The 21,568-nt window shown below is 37.1% G+C and overlaps 1 protein-coding gene across 1 annotated transcript in view; it reads left to right on the top strand.

Moving 5' to 3' along the window:
* The window catches only part of CFAP69 (cilia and flagella associated protein 69), a 31,425-nt gene that overhangs the window by 4,119 nt on the left and 5,738 nt on the right, over nt 1-21,568 (top strand). The window contains exons 5-20 of the mRNA XM_065669242.1: nt 1,003-1,079; nt 2,510-2,608; nt 5,962-6,111; nt 6,234-6,411; nt 7,429-7,552; nt 10,024-10,072; nt 10,157-10,278; nt 10,739-10,955; nt 11,845-12,009; nt 14,146-14,264; nt 14,727-14,845; nt 15,943-16,024; nt 16,983-17,175; nt 17,794-17,931; nt 19,827-19,903; nt 20,887-21,081. Coding sequence (XP_065525314.1) covers nt 1,003-1,079; nt 2,510-2,608; nt 5,962-6,111; nt 6,234-6,411; nt 7,429-7,552; nt 10,024-10,072; nt 10,157-10,278; nt 10,739-10,955; nt 11,845-12,009; nt 14,146-14,264; nt 14,727-14,845; nt 15,943-16,024; nt 16,983-17,175; nt 17,794-17,931; nt 19,827-19,903; nt 20,887-21,081 — 2,104 coding nt within the window. The remainder of the gene's footprint in view (nt 1-1,002; nt 1,080-2,509; nt 2,609-5,961; nt 6,112-6,233; nt 6,412-7,428; nt 7,553-10,023; nt 10,073-10,156; nt 10,279-10,738; nt 10,956-11,844; nt 12,010-14,145; nt 14,265-14,726; nt 14,846-15,942; nt 16,025-16,982; nt 17,176-17,793; nt 17,932-19,826; nt 19,904-20,886; nt 21,082-21,568) is intronic.

The following is a 21,568-nucleotide window of genomic DNA, read 5'->3' as shown; positions in this document are numbered from 1 at the left end:
AGTTGATAAAATGTAGTTGTGAGTAAGACTTTTCATTTCTTAAAGCAGTTCAGCAATAATTGTGCTGTCTGTGATGAATGTATTGTGGAAAATTGCACCCTTGGGTTTTGCTTTAATTTCTGTACTGTGGAAATTCCACTACTTTCACTACTACTTCACATGCAAAGAGAATCCTATAACTAGAGGGAGAGGCTGTTACTTCAAATTTCCTTTCAGATAGTAGGACTCCTGTAGTAAAATTTTCCACTCTTTCATAACTGCTTCTGTTTACCTGTCTTCTTCCCAGTTCTTTTTCAGTGTTTATTTCTTCCCCCACCTCCATTTATTCCATTATTTGCTTTCTCCTTTCTTTTTCTCTGGCTGTGTTTACAGAGGTAAACCTGCTGGAAAGCTGCTTCTGCACTATGAGCTGCAGAGACCTTAACATAACATTGTAATGTTTACTGTTAGAGAATTTTTAACACTTACATGTTTATGTCATAACTAAGTATTTTGTAAATGTTATTATTTCTTAATATCCTGTTTTGAAAAATAAATCTGTCTTTGGGCCATTTGGAGTCAGTTTATTAGTTTTATTTTTATCCATTTCAAGAGATCCCAGGGATAGGATCCTTTTTCTTCTCTCTCTCTGCACATACCTATGCTTACTTTATCTCTGCATTAGCCTGATAGTGCATAGATTCCGGGATTTAATCTTCTACATTTAAATGACATCTGGTTTTGGGGTGGGGGTTTTTTTCAGTATTTCGTATTGGATTGAATATGAATTATGAAAATAGTATCTATGAATGTGTACTAGTAATTGCCAGATTTTGGAACTGGAACTTTCAGTGTAGAATCAGCATTGCAAAGAATATATTTGTCCTGGGCAAACTGCCCTTTATTTGCAAAAAATGCCAAGGAGGAGAAGAAAAGCTACTGAGCTATTCTGGTGACTTGATTAAAGTGTTCTTCTATAGTGTTTTAAGCATAGTTGTAAAATTTTTAAATTCTATTTTGCAGGTTACCGTTTCAAAAAAAGAAATTTTCCGATGAAATAAGCTATTCCACAGTGGTTTCAAAATTCATCGCACAACTGGGTGAGTGTAAACTGATATGCCACAACAAAATTATTATTATGCTATAATAAAATTAACTGTATTCTTAGCACAATTTTAATGTCTTTAATTTCCTTAGTAAATGTAAGTAATTTATTTCAATTATCCATTCAGTCCTCTGCACTTTTTAGTATTAGAAAACGTTCTTATTTTGCTGTGCAGGTAACCTGCAGATTAGCTAGCAGTATTACCCATTTGCCAGTGTCAGAAGCTATGTGAGATAACTTTCAGTCCATCTGAAGAATTAAACCTGTCTATAATATGTTTTATTTCATTTTGCTCTAAGAAAATGGTATATTACTATAAACACTGAAGCCTAGCATAAGGGGAATATGTATCCTTCCTGCTTCTTTGAAACCAAATGGAAGAAACAGGTGAGAAACAGTAACACCTGATTCCCAGCTCAAACCTTCAAAACCCAAAAGCCCGAGACCTATCATCTACAAAGGCAAAACAGAAGTCAATTTAGTGCCATGCCTTACTAGGAGTAGCAGTTCCTGACTTCAGTCTCCTGCTGCATCTGAGTCATAAGGTTCTATTGTTCAGAAATCTATTTTAAGAGAGCTATTGAGGAAAAGGTGTGAAAGGCATGTCTTAATGTCACTGGACCTGTCAGTACCATCTTTTTACAACTTTGCATGTCACATTTGTGATTTTCAAAGAAAATACTGCAAGCACTGTAGGTCAAAAAGGATTTAGAATAGAGCAGGAGTGATATCAGCTCATTTACTGGTAAGATTTAAAAGGTAAAGAGGTAGCACAGTCAGCCTGTGGGACATGGAAAAAAAAAATTATATCCTTGAAATGGGGGAGAAAAAAAGTATTTTTCAAAGTCTATTTTCACAGGTCCAAGTAGATAGATTGTGGTTTCATAAAGTTGTTCCAGGTAGTTCAGATAGTTTCAGGTTCTCTTGAGGTACAATGTCCAAAAAAGACTCTCAAATCTAAAAGATTGTATTATCCATGTTAGGCATGGATAGCTGGTAGCTTTCAATGGAATTCTCTGTATCTTGTGGAAAAGGATCTCTTTCTATGCTCCCTTTATGTCACATTATGTCTGCTAGAAGAACTTCTGATGTCGTCATGATGACAACAGCCTAGTGTAGTAGCTTTCTTCTGAATTCCACAACATCTGGAATAATATCCAGTTTCTTATAAGGGTCTGTAGCCATAAAGCAGAGGAGGTCACTTTTTGATTAACCTTATGCTGCTCCTCCAAGATCCCTTTGTCCCCTTTGGTGTAGGAGTTCCTGTCCCTTGGGTATTTTCTAATCAAACTTTGCACAAAACGACAGATTTGTAGGGGTATGACCAAAAGAAACACTAAATACTGTAAATAGAAGTGTTAAGGTTACTTTCTAAAACAGTTATAAACTTTGTAAATTACTTTTTTTTGTTTCTGTTTCTGACAGGTTATTTGATGAGGGTGCCAAGCTCTGAAGTTAGAATACAAATCTGTAATTGTGTTATTAGCTTTTATAATATGGAGCCACCAAGAAAACTACCTTCAGGTAAAGCAGAGTATTTTCAAGTGTCACAGCAAATCAAGTGTATATGATCCCAGCTACTTTGAAATGGCTCTTTTAATTAACTGTGGATTCATTTTTCTTTGTAACTATAGTTACTGTATCTCATGCATTAAATATACCGCAGTGGCAAATGTGCAGTTAGTATTTTTATAGAAAGCCATACTCAAAATCTGAAATTAGTTCATCAATGTACAAGGAATTATTTATAACATTTAGGGGATTAGGATTACATAGTATCCAGAAAACATTAAGTTTTCACAAGTTCTCTGAAATGTGGACAGTGGAGGAAGAAATAATAGTTGGCATCAGAATTATAACAAGGGAAATGTAATTTTCAACTTTGTGTATGTAGGCTGGAGAGAAGCAGCTCTGGTTTCACTTGTGTTGCTTGTGAGGGATAGATCTGAGTCCATCTAAATGTGATTGAGTTCATATTATATGGACACATTTGAGTATAGGCTGTGAATAGATTGACTTGTCTCTGCAGAAAGAGGCTGATGATGCCTGCGTATGAGCTCAAGCATGATCCTGTGGTACTAAGGATAGGCATGCAAACCGTCATCAGAATTCACTACTGCTTAGTCCTTTGACCCTTGTGATGGTGCCAGAGGCTGTTATCAGGCAAAATTAGTCACGGATCCCCTCCTGGAGGGCCACAGTATCACATGCTGTGAGACAGCACTAGATTTATAGCAGCTAGCTACAGATGACCATTGTCACAGTGAGGATCTCACACAGGAGTATGTTGGATGCTATGCTCCCTTGCTGTGTTCCTACAGTGTGGCACTAGTTCCTGTGCCCTCTTGCTATATTTAATTTATTTTAGGAGGCCTGAAGAAGCTGTAGCTGCAACAGCCCTCACAGGAGACTAGAAATAGGAAAGTGTATAAATCTGGGTTTACCTTACAAACAAGACTCAAATCCTAAAAGCAGCTATGAGTGCAGTTGGTTGTATGTTTGTAAATACTTCCATTGAGGTAAGTGAATGTTAAGTATTGACAGATTTTGTTACTCTCCTTCAGATTTAGGAAAAAAGATGTTACCATGAAAATGAAGAATGTAGTTCAGTCTATTTTTTTTAATGCAAATCTTCATCTCTAAGTGTAGAATCATAGAATCAGAATAGTTAGGGTTGGAAAGGACCTCAAGATCATCTAGTTCCAAACCCCCTGCCATAGGCAGGGACACCTCACACTAAAACATCCCACCCAGGGCTTCATCCAACCTGGCCTTGAACACTGCCAGGGATGGAGCACTCACAACCCCCCTGGGCAACCGATTCCAGTGCCTCACCACCCTAACAGGAAAGAATTTCCTCCTTATATCCAATCTAAACTTCCCCTATTTAAGTTTTAACCCATTACCCCTTGTCCTGTCACTACAGTCCCTGACTAAGAGTCCCTCCCCAGCATCCCTATAGGCCCCCTTCAGATACTGGAAGGCTGCTATGAGGTCTCCACGCAGCCTTCTTTTCTCCAGGCTGAACAGCCCCAACTTTCTCAGCCTGCCTTCATACGGGAGGTGCTCCAGTCCCCTGATCATCCTCGTGGCCCTCCTCCGGACTTGTTCCAGCAGTTCCATGTCCTTTTTATGTTGAGGACACCAGAACTGCACACAATACTCCAGGTGAGGTCTCACAAGAGCAGAGTAGAAGGGCAGGATCACCTCCTTCAACCTGCTGGTCACGCTCCTTTTGATACGGCCCAGGATACGGTTGGCTTTCTGGGCTGCGAGTGCACACTGAAGCCGGCCCATGTTCACTTTCTCATCGACCAGCACCCCCAAGTCCTTCTCTGCAGGGCTGCTCTGAATCTCTTCTTTGCCAGTCTGTAGCTGTGCCTGTGATTGCTCCGACCCAGGTGTAGGACCTTGCACTTGTCATGGTTGAACTTCATAAGGTTGGCATCAGCCCACCTTACAAGCATGTCAAGGTCCCTCTGGATGGCATCCCTTCCCTCCAGCATATCAACCGGACTACACAGCTTGGTGTCATCGGCAAACTCAATCCCACTGTCCATGTCAGCAATGAAGATGTTAATCAAGACCAGTCCCAACAACGATCCCTGAGGGACACCTCTCGTTACCGGTCTCCAGATGGACATGGAGCCATTGACCACAACTCTTTGTGTGCAGCCAGCCATCCAGTTCTTTATCCACCAAGTGGTCCATCCATCAAATTGGTATCTCTCCAATTTAGAGAGGAGGATGTTGTGTGGGACAGTGTCAAACACTTTGCACAAGTCCAGGTAGATGAGATCAACTGTTTTACCCTTGTCCATCAGTTCTGTAGCCCCATATAGAAGGCCACCAAATTGGTCAGGCAGGATTTCCCCTTAGTGAAGCCATGCTGGCTGTCACCAAGCACCTTGTTGTTATTCATGTGCCTTAGCATGGGGTCCAGGAGAATGTGCTCCAAGATTTTACCAGGCACAGAGGTGAGACTGACTGGTCTGGAATTCCCCGGGTCTTCCATTTTCCTCTTCTTGAAAATGGGGGTTATATTTCCCTTTTTCCAGTCGTCAGGAACTTTACCTGACTGCCATGATTTTTCAAATATGATGGCCAGAAGCATAAGCATATATATAAATCTTGACAAAGTTTGATCTTCAGAGTTTTTACCTATAAAGTAATATGAACTTAGAGCCTATCAGAGTTTATGCTTAGTTAAAATTTGTTTCACCATGTGCATTATCTGCATTTATCAGTCCTGCATTTCATATCGTTTGATGTGTATATTTTTAGAAATCTAAGAGAAACTTTACTTTCATGAGTTAGAATACATACATAAAATTTCTTTTCCCAAACGCTTCTCCTTCCCTACTAATTCAGTAATGAAATATAGATTTGTATATGCAATGATAAAAGTAAAAATGAGGTACATATTAGAAAGTCAAGCTTATAAATCAAAGGTTGGTTTCACGTATTATAAGTAATACAATTATAGAAGGCATTAATTCTCTAGTGAATAGGCTACAGAAGAGAATTAAGTCCTGCACCAACATCTTATTGCATGACCCAAAGAAGGTTTTTTAGCTGTTTATAAACCTGCTTGTTCGTTCAGTCTGTAAATTCTAGGAATCAATTAATTTATTTGTATAGCATTTTAGTCTTTTTGACAGTGAGTTTTGGATATGCTTTAGGCACTGTTAATATGCAGATATAAGAAAAGCAGCTCTTATTATTTATTAGATTATTATTTTTTCAAATGATATTAGGAAATATGATACGTGGTTCTTAATCCTTTCTTGAGAAAGGATGAATAGGATGAATGTTTTGTGAAGTAACCAAAACTTTGAATATTTTCTGCATTTTAACTAAAGCTATTGTATGTGCAGGTTGCCAGCCAACAAGTGCAAACTATAAAATTCAGATGGCTGAATTAGGAGGATTAGCAGAAACTCTCGTTTTGTCACTAGCAGTAGTTGAAAGTCAACTTATTGAGAAGTTGTGGGTACTTAAAGCTCTTCAGCATCTGTCCAGCTCTGGTTAGTACAAAGTTTTTTCGGCAATCTCATTACCTCTGAATGTAGATCATTTGTTCTCTGAACATGCCTAAAACACTTACTGATCTACAGGGAATTACTTATTCTTATTTTCATAATTTTAGGAGTAAATTGCAGGCTTATGCTGAAGGCCCGAGCAGCCAGCAGACTGTGTTTGTATCTAAATGGTGATGATCCCTCAGGGCAGCTGGTGTTCCGCTCCTCAGAAATCCTATGGAACCTGGTGGAAAATACCTCAAAAGAAGAAGTCTGTAATCAGCTCAATAGCTTGGAATGTGTACAGTAAGTACAGGGAAGCATTTTATTATTAATATTGTGATTTTGGAGACATCTAAAGCCTTGCTATTGTGTAGCATTTTGTTTGAAATGAATCGAGAGAAAATACAAACAGGGAATGGAGAGCTCTCATTAAATCCTCATTAAGTTTTCAGTATTAACACGTCTGATCCTCCGAAGTGGAAGCAGTGCTGATTCAGACCTCATAGACAAGCAGCCCATGATTTAGACCTCTCAGGCACCTGTTTCTGTTTCAGCATGTTAAACAGCACTGTGGCCTGTGAAATGCCAGGAAATTATGCATGATCCAAGAGGTGCGTGCCAGGTAGCTTGCAAACTCAGTGGCCGGGGTCCAGCTAAAAGCACATACGGTCTACATCCAAACTATTTCATTGTCAAGCCTCTCTTTATTTCATCAACACAGCAATCCACCACCATTTGATTCTGCTACAGGGCAAGAGGAAGATAAAGGTGCTCTGATGCATAGTGTAGGAGGTAGAGCCCTATAAATTGCTTTGTGTGATGAAAAAGTTAATTGCACCATTTTCAAACTTACACATTAGACTCAGTAGGCCATGCACTGTAGAAATGCTTCTGTTATAAACATAGTAGAAAATTCTGTGCTATGATATACAAGGCTTAGTTCTAGATAATCTGCTGGAATAAATAACAGGTTTTCCCTTAGTGAGTTACACTATTTTAACTACTTAGGATTAGACCATTTCTTCTCAATAACAATTCAAGAACATCCAGTTCCATGCTTGAGTAAATTATAACAGACAGTGTGTTACTGTGTGCGTACAGTGTGCAGTTTATAATACATGCATCTTGTGTAGATGCTTAAAATGGATGTCAAGTGGTATACATAAGAATCCATTCATAATCACATTTTAAGTAATTTCTCTTGCACTTAAACCCTAAGGCTTTGAAAGGTATGATGCTGAATGAGAATTCATATACCTAGAGCTGTCTAAATATAGAATATGAAAATAAAAGGTAAAATGCATTTCACTTTCTTTTAAGTACTTTGAAAGAAGTATTTGAAGACCTTCTTATGCATGGCTTCCGGCATTATGACCGTCAGCTACGGAATGACCTCTTGGTGTTTGCCACGTTACTAGCTGAAAATCCTGCAGCACCTATGATTGCAAGTATTTATAGATATATTCCAGAGACTAATAACTTCTCTTTTACTATTATATAATCAAGTATTTTTCCCCATTAGGGTTCTACTCTGTCTCCAGTGCTTTCCTCTCTCTCAGATTACTCTTTTTCTTTCTGCCATTCCCTCTACCTCAGAGAGGCTTCAAATCTGCAGATCACTGGCCTGGAGTACTAGCAGCAACTTTATTTAATACCTAGAAAATTACACTAACATTATTTATGTGCAAAACTTAATGTTAACTCTTGTATTCTTGTACAGCTTCTCAGATGTGCCATTCTGTTACAATGAGTTTTGCACTAAATCTCATTTGTTGCTTGAAAATGTAGGAGTACAGGCTATATTCAGATGGCTCAAATTCAGCTGAAGTATCTGTGCCTCATAACCAGGAACAAGAAGGTTTGCTCAGAAGCTTTAAATAAGATGTTGAGAAAATAATAACTTAGATCCAGTTAATAAGAGGCACGTAAATTCTTTTTACGACTATGTTACATAAATGTAGTCCAGAATGCACTAGGGTTGCTTGCCTAACAAGGAGGTGACTTCGTTCTGTAATATTCCAGAATATTTAAGAGGAGCCTACAGAGAAGTGAACTTTTTATGGATGTTAATACTCTTCTACTCTCTTGTTTTACAGTTGAGATTTAGAACTTTAATGAAGCTTTGACATACGTACTGAATAAATAAGCAATCAAATTCCTGTAGATCTTTTCACTATTTAGGAATGGATTGCTTTCAAGGAATTAATTTCTCAACTTGAGTCAAAGTTTCCCAATGGCTGTATTACTAAATAGATTTTATTGTCTCTAATGAATATTACAGATTTTTCATTCAGATTTTCTATTTTATTACTAGCCATTATGAAATGTCTCTTATACCATCACAGCAACATACTTGATGTCTAAAAGGTTCAAGTTGTTTGGCTGTAGAAACATGGCTTTTTCCTACAAGATAAATAACCAAGACACAAATTTTTAATGACTTATACTACAGGGAAGAAAAATAGTTTCAATGCAAGGAAAAAATGAAAATATTGTACTTTAGATTCTGTATTCTCAGCCTTCTTAGAGATTTTACAATGTACTGGGTATAAGTAGTAAGTAGACAGAAACATTAACATTACCATTGAATCCTGCCTCGTAGATAATACCAGAGAAATTATCATCAGAATGTTCTCTTTTTTTCTTCTTATCTAAGCAACTTGAGAAAATCAGTCTTGCACTTCACATAATTCAGAAATCAGCACAAGAATGTGAGCATTTGAAAAGGAAAATAATTTCTCACCACAAGTAAATTGAAAATTATATGTAAAATAAAGCTTATAATGGTATTAGTTATTATCTCTGTATTAGAACAAAACTGTCTGTTTGGCAATTGCTTACTGTTTCCATTAGAAGTCAGTACTGCATTAATCAGCAAGGAGAAAACATTTGATTTTGTTTTTTATTTAACCATTTTGCAATGGCTTTGTACAGATAACATAGATACCACAGAGACAAAACCTAATAGGCAATATAGTTGTGTACTTCAATATTTTCTTTAAAATTACTTTTCTGATTGTTCAAATCATGTGTGTGCTAACCTCCAGAACTAGGCTGAACAAATCTGAGCCCAGCTGCTGCAAAACTAATAGAACCACTTGATTCTGTGGGGATGTCTGTGTAGTGTTCTGTGAGCTCTGCTCCTGTTGGGAGCTGGTGGAAGGCTCTGTGTTGGCTTTGCCAGAGTACTGAGGCCAAGCTAATGTATTCTATTGCTCAAGAAGAATAATGTACCAGTAACCATGGCTTCTAATCACCTCAGAAACAAAGCTCTGTTGCCTAAACTGTACTGCATAAACACCCATTGGCCTTGGCCCTATCCATAGTTATATCTGACATAATTGTCCTGTTAGCTTTCTAGGATCTATGAATTCCAAGATGTTATTTTTTTTAATTTCTTATAAGTAACATTTGTAAGTGCATGTTGTTCATACATGCAGTTTTCATGTGCTTACTTGTAAACGCACTGCAGTTGAATGTAAGTATATGCACAACTGAAGGCACAAAATTGTATGTACTGATGATCCTTTTGTACAAACTTACACATGCACGAATACATTTTGAAAACCACAATTCTAACAGTAGTGAGAACATGGTCTTCTTGTGTGGGGTATAGTAGTGAATAAACGATTTTGGGATTTCCCCATAGATAGAAGTTCAGACTTGTACTGAATGAGACAAAGATTTCACTAATTGTACCCTTAGGATTGTAGTTAGCATTGTACAATGTCCAAATGGTTTCTCTTCTTTTATCAAATTCTCTTTATTCTGCTATAAGATACATTAAAACCTGTTCTGGGGAAAAACAAAAAACCAACCGACCAACGAAACAACGAAAAGCCCTAAAATTAAATCATGAGTCTTAATTTCACAACAATTGAATTTAATTAATGTATGTTTTTTGAATACCCATAGGAAAGTGGATTTGCAAAGCTGTTAATAGCCCTTGCAACATTTACTGAAGGTAAGAGATTTGGTACTGTATAAGTACACCATTTTTACTTTTAATCATGTGGTTTTTGTAACTTATCTACAATTTCCTTCATAGTTAAAATTCCCAGTCCCTTGGTGAAAGGTCTTAAACTTACCCGCTGTTATGAGGACTTTGAGATGAAGAAATTGCTATTTCATGTAATAGGAGTCTTATCAAAAGACCCACATGCTGTACAGGTAAGTTGCAACAGAACAGAAGATATAGTAAGCAAAAAGGAAAAAAAAGTAAATAGAATTCAAAAGAATCACAGGAATATTATAGTGCAGTAGACTAAAATCATCTGTTCAAATCAAGAATTTATACACAGTTTTGGAATGAGTCCTGCTGTTTGAAAGAAGCATAGAATTTCAGTTTTAGAAAAGTTACAAACCTAGACCAGGAAAATTAGCTGACAAGTGACTGCCAAGCATTATTGAAATATATGTGAAGAACATAATAATGTTTAACAAACCACAGTCTGTGGGAATGCTACCAAATATAAACAGAGCTCGTCTGTACTTGTAGCCTTCATGACATACTTTCTCAATAAAAAATAATTTTCTTAGTGTACAACAGATAAAGTTGACTCATTGCTTTAGATTGTTCTTACTTGCATGTGAAACCTGTATTCTGTCTCTCTTTGTCTTGACTCTGCAGCTTCTCAGTGAAAATGATGTTATGCCAGCTTTGCTTTATTATGTAAAACCAAATCAAAAGCCTGGATTTTATGAATGGTCTGCTGCTCAGTATGAAGAATTACAGCTTCATGCAATTGCTATTTTAGCTTCTGTGGCTCCCTTGTTAATAGATAAATATTTGTCCTGCCAAGCAAATACTCTTCTGCTTGTGTTTCTAGAATGGTGTATAGGCCAAGGTAAGTACATGCTTGTGACTTTCATCCACAGTAACCTCAAAACAAAACTCAACTGAACTTACTTTCTTTGACAGGAAGGAAAAATGCAAAACTCATGAAGCCAAAATGATTTTTTTCAATAGGCCACTTAGGAAAGTAATCTTTCTTAAGGAAAAAAAACCCAAGTAGCATACTTTTTTTTGTACTGAAGGGTAAGCTGGTGCCCTGTTCCCTGTGTACCACTATATTGGCATTCCTCCACTTGTGTGGGCAGCCACACATCTCTATTGCCTGTGTTTTTAGGTAATCAGATACAATTATTGTGGCAACAAGTCCAACCAGTAATTCCTGCCATGAGGCAGGACGCATTAACTCAAATTGAAGAGCTGTACACAGTAAGATAGTTCACAGACTAAAGCTGGCTTGTGGCCATCAGCTAAGAGTATGGGCTAAACAAAAAGACAACCAACTGCACCCAATTTCATTGCCTGGTTTTCTGGGGATTGATAGTTTCCTTCATAAAATGCAATATGTTTTTCTAGAAAGAATTTTTCATTTGGGTCTAATGGAGATCAAAAGGTCGATATTGTATGTCATGCTAGAAAAGATATTTGGAGTTTTGTAGACTGCTCATTAACCTAGTAAGGTTAAAAAAAAAAATCTAATAATTTTAAATGCTCACCAAAATCATACCTTTCTTATAAGTTTAAGAAGTGTAGCCTTGTACAAAAAGGTTTATTACTAGGTAGTTTTAAACAAGAAGCCTTTCTAACATGAAGCAATTTTGTTTTTAGCTTACACTAATAAGCTGGGGTTTGGGTTGGGTTTTTTTTCCTGAGCACATTATTTTTCTGAACGTACACTGTCTGCCAAAAGAATAAAACAAAGTATGTACGTGATTGCTCCACAGATGCTTTCTTTGGTCAAGGTAACAGTTTCCATGGAACAAGTGGTCGTGGCAACAAACTTGCACAAATGCGCTACAGCCTGAGAGTGCTGAGATCTGTTGTGGCTCTTTACAATGATGCTGTGAACGTTAATTTGTGTGACCAGGGAGCAATTAGCCAGCTACTGGGTAAAGTACAATTTTTATTGCCGTACTTATATATAGGACATTTCTGTTAACACTAAGAATGTTCATGATAATTTGTGTGTTCTGGTCTTATGTGTTACTGCTCTGACTGCTGAAAAACTTAAAAATCTCTGATTGGATTTTGAATTTTGTTACACTTTAACCCAGATAATTGAATGAATTAAACAAAACAGACAGCTGCAAAAACCTAGGTATTTAATTTCAGAGTGAAAGCTGCCCCTTCTCACTTCATTATACTGCATTTGTTACATCTTATTTTCATTGTGATAGTTCCTAGAAACTCCAGCCATGACTCTTGTTCTATCTAAGTCTATTATAGAATCCTAGAATCATGGAATGGTTTGGGTTGGAAAGGAGCTTAAAATCATCTAGTTCCAACCCTCCTGCCATGGACAGGGATGCCCCACACCAGACCATGTTGCCCAAGGCCCTGTCCAGCCTGGCCTTGAACACTGCCAGGGATGGAATATTCACCACTTCATTTGGCAACCTGTTCCAGTGCCTCACCACCCCCATAGTAAAGAGCTTCTTTCTTATATCTAACCTGAACTGCCCCTGTTTAAGTTTGAACCCATTACCCCTTGTCCTATCACTACAGTCCCTAATGAAGAGTCCCCCTCTGGCATCCTTGTAGGCCCCCTTCAGATACTGGAAGGCTGCTATGAGGTCTCCATGCAGCCTTCTCTTCTCCAGGCTGAACAGCCCCAACTTTCTCAGCCTGTCTTCATATGAGAGGTGCTCCAGTCCACTTATCATCCTCATGGCCCTCCTCTGGACTTGCTCCAGTAGCTCCGTGTCCTTATGTTGAGAACACCAGAACTGTACACAGTACTCCGAGTAGAAGGGCAGGATCACCTCCCTCAGCCTGCTGGTCACGCTCCTTTTGATACAGCCCAGGATACAGTTTGTCTCTGGGCTGTGAGTGCACACTGAAGCTGGCTCATGTTACGTTTCTCATTGACCAACACCCTCAAGTCCTTCTCCACAGGGTTGCCCTGAATCTCTTCTCTGCTCAACCTGTAGCTGTGCCTGGGATTGCCCCGGCCCAGGTGTAGGAGCTTGCACTTCACTTTGTTGAACTTCATAAGGTCGGCATTGTCCCACCTATCAGTCATGACAAGGTACCTCTGGATCCCCTCCCTTCCCTCCAGTATGTTGACCATACCACATAGCTTAGTGTCATTGGCAAACTTGCTGAGGGAATGGTGTCACTTTCCATAACTCCTCTTTAAATAGAAGAAAATTAATAATATACTTCTATATGAATAACATTATCAGTGAATAAAAGCAGAATAAAACTGCTTAACCACTGCTTCTGCAAATTTAGACCATTTTCTTGTTCAGTAACACATACCTATTGCTAAATTTGGTTTTAAGTTCCAATACAGACAGGTTTAAGTTCTCTTCTTACAATAATAAGTAAGTTTCCAATACTCTGAAAGAGTTACACTGGAAGAAACAAAACAGGTAAGATCCTTTGGAATTCAGAGTATGTTCTGATAGAAAGCCTAGAAAGAACAGATTTTATATCCTCAGTTGAAAGTTGAACTCCAGTGAAGACAGATTTTAGTGAAAGTAAAATTAACGCTATTCTTTACGTATTAGATTTAAGTAACTTTTCTTAATTTGGGGGACTTCTTTGTTTGAATGTCCTCTTTCATGTAGTGGTTCCAAGGCTGATTTTTTTAACAGTGGTGATGTTTTATGTCTCCCACATTTGCACTGACAGTTCAAATGTTAGTGACGCTGTACATTCAGCAAATCAGCAAATTATTGCCTTTTTCTAAGAGTTCCCTAATTCAGTTCAGTTCCCTGAACTCATTGTACTGGCACAATACACGGGGCAGCACAGAGGCTGAACAAAGAAGTCTATACAAGCTACCAGCATCTACTATAATTTACTCTGTCACCAAGAGTAAAGCCCATGAAACTACAGCATCAGAGTGCTGCACTTCTGTAAGCTAGTACCAAACACAGGAGATAAAACTGAACCGCATAAGTAGATTCCCTTAAAAATCTCTTGGTGTAAATTTGATTTTTAATTCCTTGTCAGCAGCTGTTAGAGAATTCTAACTTGTGTATAGGACATTCACATGTATAAAATATATTCACTTACAGACATCCTAAAGTATGCAGTAAACAAATCTAAAGAGAAAGAAGATGCCGTTCTACTGGAAATCCAAGCTGATATATTATTCATTTTGTCTGTTGTTTGTAAAAATGATCTCCTCAGAAAGGTATGTATCTTTCTGCCTCACGCTGTGAAGAAAACATGAAAACAGGGTATATTTTAATTTGAAGTATAATGTTTCTATTACTATTATTAATTATTCAATAGCAGATGTCAGTGACAGTTCATCACTAATCAGTCAGGTCTGATAACTGGGTTTTGTGACAGTGACAGTTAAGATTCAGAATCACTCAGAAATCCACTACGAAGTGTCTTACCTATTTAATTGCTAATTTACATAATTTTGAAATTAATGTATGAAAGTGTTAACAAATGAGATTAGAAGTTCAGAAAAACTGAAAATCTCTTCTTATGTATATTGTAAGGGATTTATCTTGCTCTTGCAAGTGCACTGAATTTATTAGGATATAAATATTTCATTCTTTCAATTTCCTATGTATTTTCTTATATGTAGCTATTTAGTAAATATTATTTAAGAAACATGTTGCTTTAATTAACGTTTCAACAGGAATTCTTCAGCTATGAAGGAGTGGATATTCTTATCCCATTCATTCAGATGGATCCAAAGAAGTTATGTAGTGGATTAGGCCACAATTTTCTCCTCTTAAGTGCACTCGACTGCTTGTGGTTGGTAAAGTATTTTAGCAGCAGTAACTCTTAAAAATGACAAGTCATGTATTTTTAGGTCTGCAATAGTATTGGTTTTCCCTGAAAATATAGTCTTTTCTTCTATTTGCAAAGTACAAAAATCCTTCATTCAATTTGACTCAATAAAAATTATTAAAAAAAAACAAAAAAAAGAATATTCTGCATATATTCTCTTCTATTAAATAGGGTATGACAACCGAACTCCTTAGACAGCAGTCTTAACTCCCCACACAGCATGACCTCCTGACATGTGGAATCACCTAAGAATTTCTAAAAGAGGTGTATGGTTGGGGTCTGTAAATAACTTCAGAGAGGTAAACAGAAGGCAAGAATAGACCATTATTAGCTGAAAACTGCGTAAGCCTAAGAAGTGGTTGTAAACTTGCTCTATGGGGCTAGAAATATTTTAAAGGCTGCTATCAGAAAGTGTCAATACACAGGAGGAAAACCAAAAGTTAATTTGCTTTAAGACAGAGGTTGATAAATACATTGAAAGCCAAAAGGTATGTTTGCCTGGCAGAAAATACTAATGCAGAAGATCCCTTGTTTCTCTGTTAATGACCATAAGTGAGGAAATAAGAGAATGAAGTAATAGTAACATGAACACTGGGTTTATGATCACTTTAAGCTGGGAGAAGCAAATACTGTTGCCAAAAAAAAAAGACCAACCCAGTCTTGCTTGTCTCTCCTCTTGATTCTGCTGGCAGAAAATTCACACAGTCTTGCAGTAAGCCAGATCAGGGACATGATCTAGCTAAATTTTAGCCTCTTTTACTGAGTTAGTTTTAGTTCAAATCCATATTCTAATCCAGTTCATTGTCAGCCTGCCAAATTTCTTGGGCTGCTACAAGGAAGATATGCCACCTGCAAGAGAAGAAAGAGCAGTCAAGTAGGGTACGTTTAGTTACATGGTGTAAATGAAAAGGCATGTGAAACATGATTTTTTGACTCCCTGAAGGTATGAAGTGTATTGCATAGCAAATGAATTTGTGCAATTCCATAAAGCAGATTAGATGTTTGTAAAATATTCTAAAGTATAAAAATGTTTCTACACAATGAAATTATTTCTGTTTAAGGTCCAGTGTCCTCGGATGTTACATTGCAGAGGATTATTTTCTTGAAAAACAGGGCATTTTTCTCCTTCTGGACTTGTTGGCAGTAAGTATTTTGATTATTGCTTTTACAGAATGGAAGAGTAGTAAAACAACATGGAAAGTTGCATTATTTTGCTACAGTATCTCCTAGGATTATTATAATACTAATAAAAATATCAGTACATGTAATTCTGTGAGATAGGAAGGTGATCATACACTAGGATAACTCCCCAGAAATGATTGCATGGATTTTCCATGTAAATAAGAATTTGGCAGAGGGGGCTTTAAATTTAAAAAGAATTTACTCTTTGTAAAAAGAAAAGCTATGCTCTTCCTTTGAATGATAACTCTGTTTAGAAAAGCACCTCACTTCACCTCACTTCGTACTTCATATTGAAGTTAGTAAGAGCAGAGTTAGTATATACTTGAAGGCTTTAAAAGTTTTGATGTTTGAGGTTACTTTGTACATGTATCTGGTCTGTACAGGTCTTGGACATAATGCTGGCACATGCCTTTCACCTCTTGCAAAATCAGCATGCACCTTCCTTGTTTCATTCCCTCCTCATTCTCACTGGCTGTACCACCTGCCTCTGATGCCCTCGAAGTGCAAGGCTGTAGACCCTTTCCTACTCTCAGCTGCTGCTAAAAGTTCTGGCCACAGAATAGAACAGGTGCCGTGTGGTACAGCTCAGCCACTGCCTTCAGTGTCTGTTTCTTATAAAAATAAATCTTGGAAGTAGTAAATTCTCCAGCAATAGAGCCTGGAGGCATTTACACGCAGGTATGCACATCTCACATGATCCTACATTATTCCCCTAACGTTCTTTGATTTATGGAACTTTACATGGCAGTATTCCAGAAACTTGGCAGATTTACAAGTTTATACAGCAGTTTTGTGCAAACAGTTGTGATGAAAAGCTTGCAGTTACTTGATTACATTATACAATTTCTCTATTTTTGAAGGTAGACATCACTGTGTTTTGAACAGTATAAAACATTTTTTTCCTTTTCCCTTCACCAAGGTAAAGCAAAAGTACCTGTGCAATATAATCCTTGGAATCTTGGTTGAATTTTGTGACAACCCTAAAACCACTTCACACATCAGTACCTGGCGAGGGGAGAAAGATCAAACAGCAGCTAGCCTTCTAATACAATTATGGAGACAGGAAGAGTTGGATCTAGGAATCAAACGTGATCGCTATGGAAGGATTGTTGGTAAGTTTTATGATGCATGTGAAACTGTGAGCAATTCCAACGAATGAAGTAAAACAAAGACAGTATTTCCTTTTGTAGTCTGAATTCTGATGAAAGTAAATTATAGTATTTATAGCTCTATGCTGTAGTTCTTCCCAAATACAAAATACCTTCTAGAGTGTGGCCACTAGATGGCATTTTCTACATCAACTGGAAATGAACCGGGTAATGAACAGAACCATAGTTGCTTTGTCATGAACCATGAAAAGCTCCTGAACAGCTTTTCTAATAATGGGCAGTTAAACTACTGATTTTTTTCCACAAAAGGCATCATGTTTTGTTATATGTTATAAAAAGAAGTAAGGACAGTGCTATGTTCTTGTAAAACTTTAGTCATGCTAATTCATATTTCCCAAATTATGTTCAAATTTGTGTCCAAACTATCAAAATGATTTACGTAGTGCCCACAAAGTAAGACTGAACTGTCTTTTGGAGGAGAAATCACACGAAACAGTATGTCCATAGCTGCCTGCAAAAGATCCTCATACTTCATTGCATAGATAACATTTTCTTTAATAGCTTTGGGAACATACTACTTCTTCATTCTTCTCCTCTGGTTTTGTGTTTTGAAATGATTAGACATGAAGAGGCCTATTACTGGCAGCTTCCAGAAACAGCAAGAGGTCATTCCCTTGCCTGCCAACTGTCCCAGCTTTGCCATCATGGAAATTTCAGAAAACATACAGGCAAAACTTTATTCATTATTGTGCAAGCTAGGTAAGACAAGTGAATTGCCTTTTCAGTGTCATATTTGTCATTAAATTAAATTTGTTCACTGGCAATCAATAAAGTCACTATAAAAAAAGTGAAAGGAAACTTGGAGAAGCATCATTAACACTCCGTTGATGTTTGCTCATCCTGTTCTTAAAAGTCCCAGTTGTTGAGGATTTTGAGACTTCCCCAGTACTTTGCTGTCCCTGCCATTAGGAATGCTGTATTCATTGGGGCATATTGTTTGCTCATTTGACTTAGGATCTTGTACAGTCAACTACCATCCTGGATTTGCACATATGACTATTCTTACATTTAGAATTTTTTATTTGTCCTTATTGGATTAAATTCTGTAGGTTTAGATCATTTTTTGGATTGGGAAAATTAATTTGCATTTTAGTATTTTAATTCAAAATGCCATGGTAGCTCCTAATTCTATGCTCTTTGTACACTGAATAATACACATTACACCCTTGCCTAAAAACCTAAACTGAAGTCAAGATACACAATAAATTCTTGCAAATCCATAAGATCTCTTATCTGGCTATCAAAAAAAGCTAGATCCCAGTGTTTACTAATTCATGTTGGATATAAATGTTTTCCCTGTTACATTTAGCTGCATAAACATTATTTGCTTAATCATTTGTTTCAGTCCTTTTTCATGAACTGAACTGAACCAATATTGTCTGGCTTGACCTTTCCCTCTTTTAGAAATAAGCGTTAGGTTTGTTTTTTCCTGTCCATCCTCCACAGATTCAGAGATGATCAGTAATTGTTCTGGGATTGCTTCAGCCAGTTCCCTCGGTAACCTAGAGGACCAACTGTGTTGAAAACATCTTTAGTTTCTCTAATAAACTATAGCTAGGTCTTCCTCTGTTGTAACCCAGGTTCTTACTAATTTTTATTATGTTAATTATGTTAAATGCTGGATCACAGCTAAATTCTTTATTAAAGCAAAAAGGCATGAGATTTTCTTACAGCTTTCTCCTATGTTCACACATACCTCACGTTAGTTGTATGTCTCCTGTGAAGTACTGAAATGACATGAGAGTGGATAATAAAAAAAATTGAAATATTTTTGTAGTCTTTTCTCAGCATCTTCCTCTTACTGTAGTGATGCTCCATAACAGCCTTTAACATGGTGATCAGGAAAAACAGCGTTAATTGGTCTGTATTTATGATTTTTCTTAACTTCAAAAATGATATGATTATAGTCTAATAGATAGATGCTACATTCCCAATTACCACACAGATGGTATGATGGGGTCTAGAATGAGATTTGACAGATGTGGTTTGGTTTTTTACCATCAAATATAATTAACATTCATCATGCAAAAAAAGGAGAAAGATACAGTCTCAACAACCATACCCCTTTACCTTATTCTTTTACATATATTGTAAATGTGTTTTTAAAAAGATGGACTCATGCTCAAGGATTATGCTCAAGGCTCAAGTCTTTGAGATGGAGGACACCCCCATTACACAGCTTTGAAACAAAATACTGGACATCCTGTAATAATGATTCTCCTTTTGGCTGCTTCACAGCTAAAGCAAGCTGTGCTAAATTGCTTCTTTAGAAACTGACCTGTGGACTCAACTGTCTGCTTTAAGGAAAGATCAAACCCTTTCCACAAAAGCATAGCAAATCCTGGCTTTCCAAGTGATTGGAAGATTACTGGAGCCACTTATAAGTAAAGAGTTAGTATAGAGAGAATTTATTAAGGAGAAAACAGGGGGTTTATCACTAAAAGCCTGCTCAGGATTTTAAGTGACTGGTGTATGTGATGAAGATTTTGCATGTGATTATATGACAAATACCATGGTGTCTTTTTTTTTAGAATGTCACATTTTAAGATAATTTCAGGATGTTGTTAATACTGACATGATTCATTTTCTTTTAGGTTTTGAAAATTTACCTGGTTTATCAGCTAAGGACCGTGTCACGCTTGCTATCATACAGCATTATATTGACTTTAAAGTGAGTACTGTGTTAGAAGATCTTACTATTGAATCTGTGTTTGCGAAAATAGCAAGTATATGTGAGGATACAACAAACAAATAGCCCTTTAAAAGCTGTCACCTATGTCACAAGTCGCCTACAGTTTCATAGCAAGCCAGTATTTACCATCCAAAGAAACAACCCTGCCTCCGTTATTGCAGCACTCCTCAGACTCTTCCTCTGTACTGTTACAAATGTTTGTGACTGCATAGAAAATAAGACTAGAAACCAACATTACTTAAAAATAACTCTGAGAAAAACAGATTTAACTGTTTGTCAAATTAAGAAACAGGAATGCACCAGAACAGAAGTAAGAAATTAGGGAAGGGCTGGAGAGTAGGACTGCCTCTTTGTCAGTAACGTCAGTTTCGGGGGGTGGTAGCTTACTATTAAAAATTACTTTAAATACACATTCTGATAAAGGTTTTTCTGTGCTTTCCCATCTTCATCCCCACATGCAGTATCTATCCATACTGTCAGAAGTCAAGAATGATGTGCCTATAGGAAAAAAGAATAGGATAATAAGCTTTGTGGGAGCCATCCTGCTCAAAAGATCCTTCAGTTTTTGCCAATTTTCTGCTTAGAAATGAAGTATGTGAGATCTTGAAGTGTTCAGGAACTAGCAAAACTCAATCTTTAGTTGATAATTCCAGCTTCGGTTTATGTCTCACATTGCAGTTTGATCCGATCATGTGTGTAACTTGAGATTTTAAGAACTAGCCAGCAGGACACTTCACTCTCGTAATGCGGTATCTTGTAGCTATATGTATTTCTTCTGAGTTTCTGTAGTTGTCAGCATTCCTGTTACTCCTCTGTGGAGTCAAGCTTGGGCTTGGGAAGGCTTAGGGAAGGTTATCATAAATGAATTTGGTGTAGTACTGAATTTGGTATTTGTACTGAAGTCTAACTGGAACTGAAAAAAAGATATAAATAGCAACTACTGTGGTGCATTGCACATACAGGTTGGAGAAGTTTGGAGTGAAATTTGTGCAGAACTAAAAGAAGAATTCAAGCCTATTGCGTCAGATGAGGAAGCCTTGAAAGTTCTGTCAGAGGTATCAGAAGATATTGGAAGAATGGTTGCCGCTTTGCAGACTGAAGTGCTTGAAAGTCAACACCAACAAGAAATACAAGAAGAACAAAAAGCATATAAAAAAGTAAGACAAGGAGTATTTAAACAAGTAAAGGTCATGTAAGCTTTTTTGTCAATTTATATGAAGATTTTAATATTACATAATGTTGAGAATCCCAGATCTGTACACTGCTTGAAGACATTTTAATCTCTCAGCAACAAAATTTTAACTTTAAATTAGATTAAACTCAGTTCTCCCAATTTGTATAATTTTGCCACTATTTAGAAAGTAACATGAAAAAATGAAGCAGTATCATCAGTGATGCATCAGCAACGGTGTAATGAGAAATGACCATTATGCTACTATAGAGTTGCATGTGTGTTCATCTGTACCAGATAATGATTTAAAGTACCTATTACAACTACATCTGATTCTTCAAGTGAAACATAAGCCTTTGTTACATGATCCCTTGTTTGAATAGTCACAGAGTTTCATTACTTTAGAAAGCAGGCCTTTGTACTTCCCGGCATGCTAAGTGTGAACAGGAACAGGTATTTTCCAGGTTTGGTTT

The sequence above is a fragment of the Lathamus discolor genome, chromosome 2, assembly GCF_037157495.1.
Source record: "Lathamus discolor isolate bLatDis1 chromosome 2, bLatDis1.hap1, whole genome shotgun sequence".
NCBI classification, from domain to species: Eukaryota; Metazoa; Chordata; class Aves; order Psittaciformes; family Psittacidae; genus Lathamus; species Lathamus discolor.
Note: the sequence above shows the minus strand (reverse complement) of the source record. Positions and strands in the feature narration are given on the sequence as shown.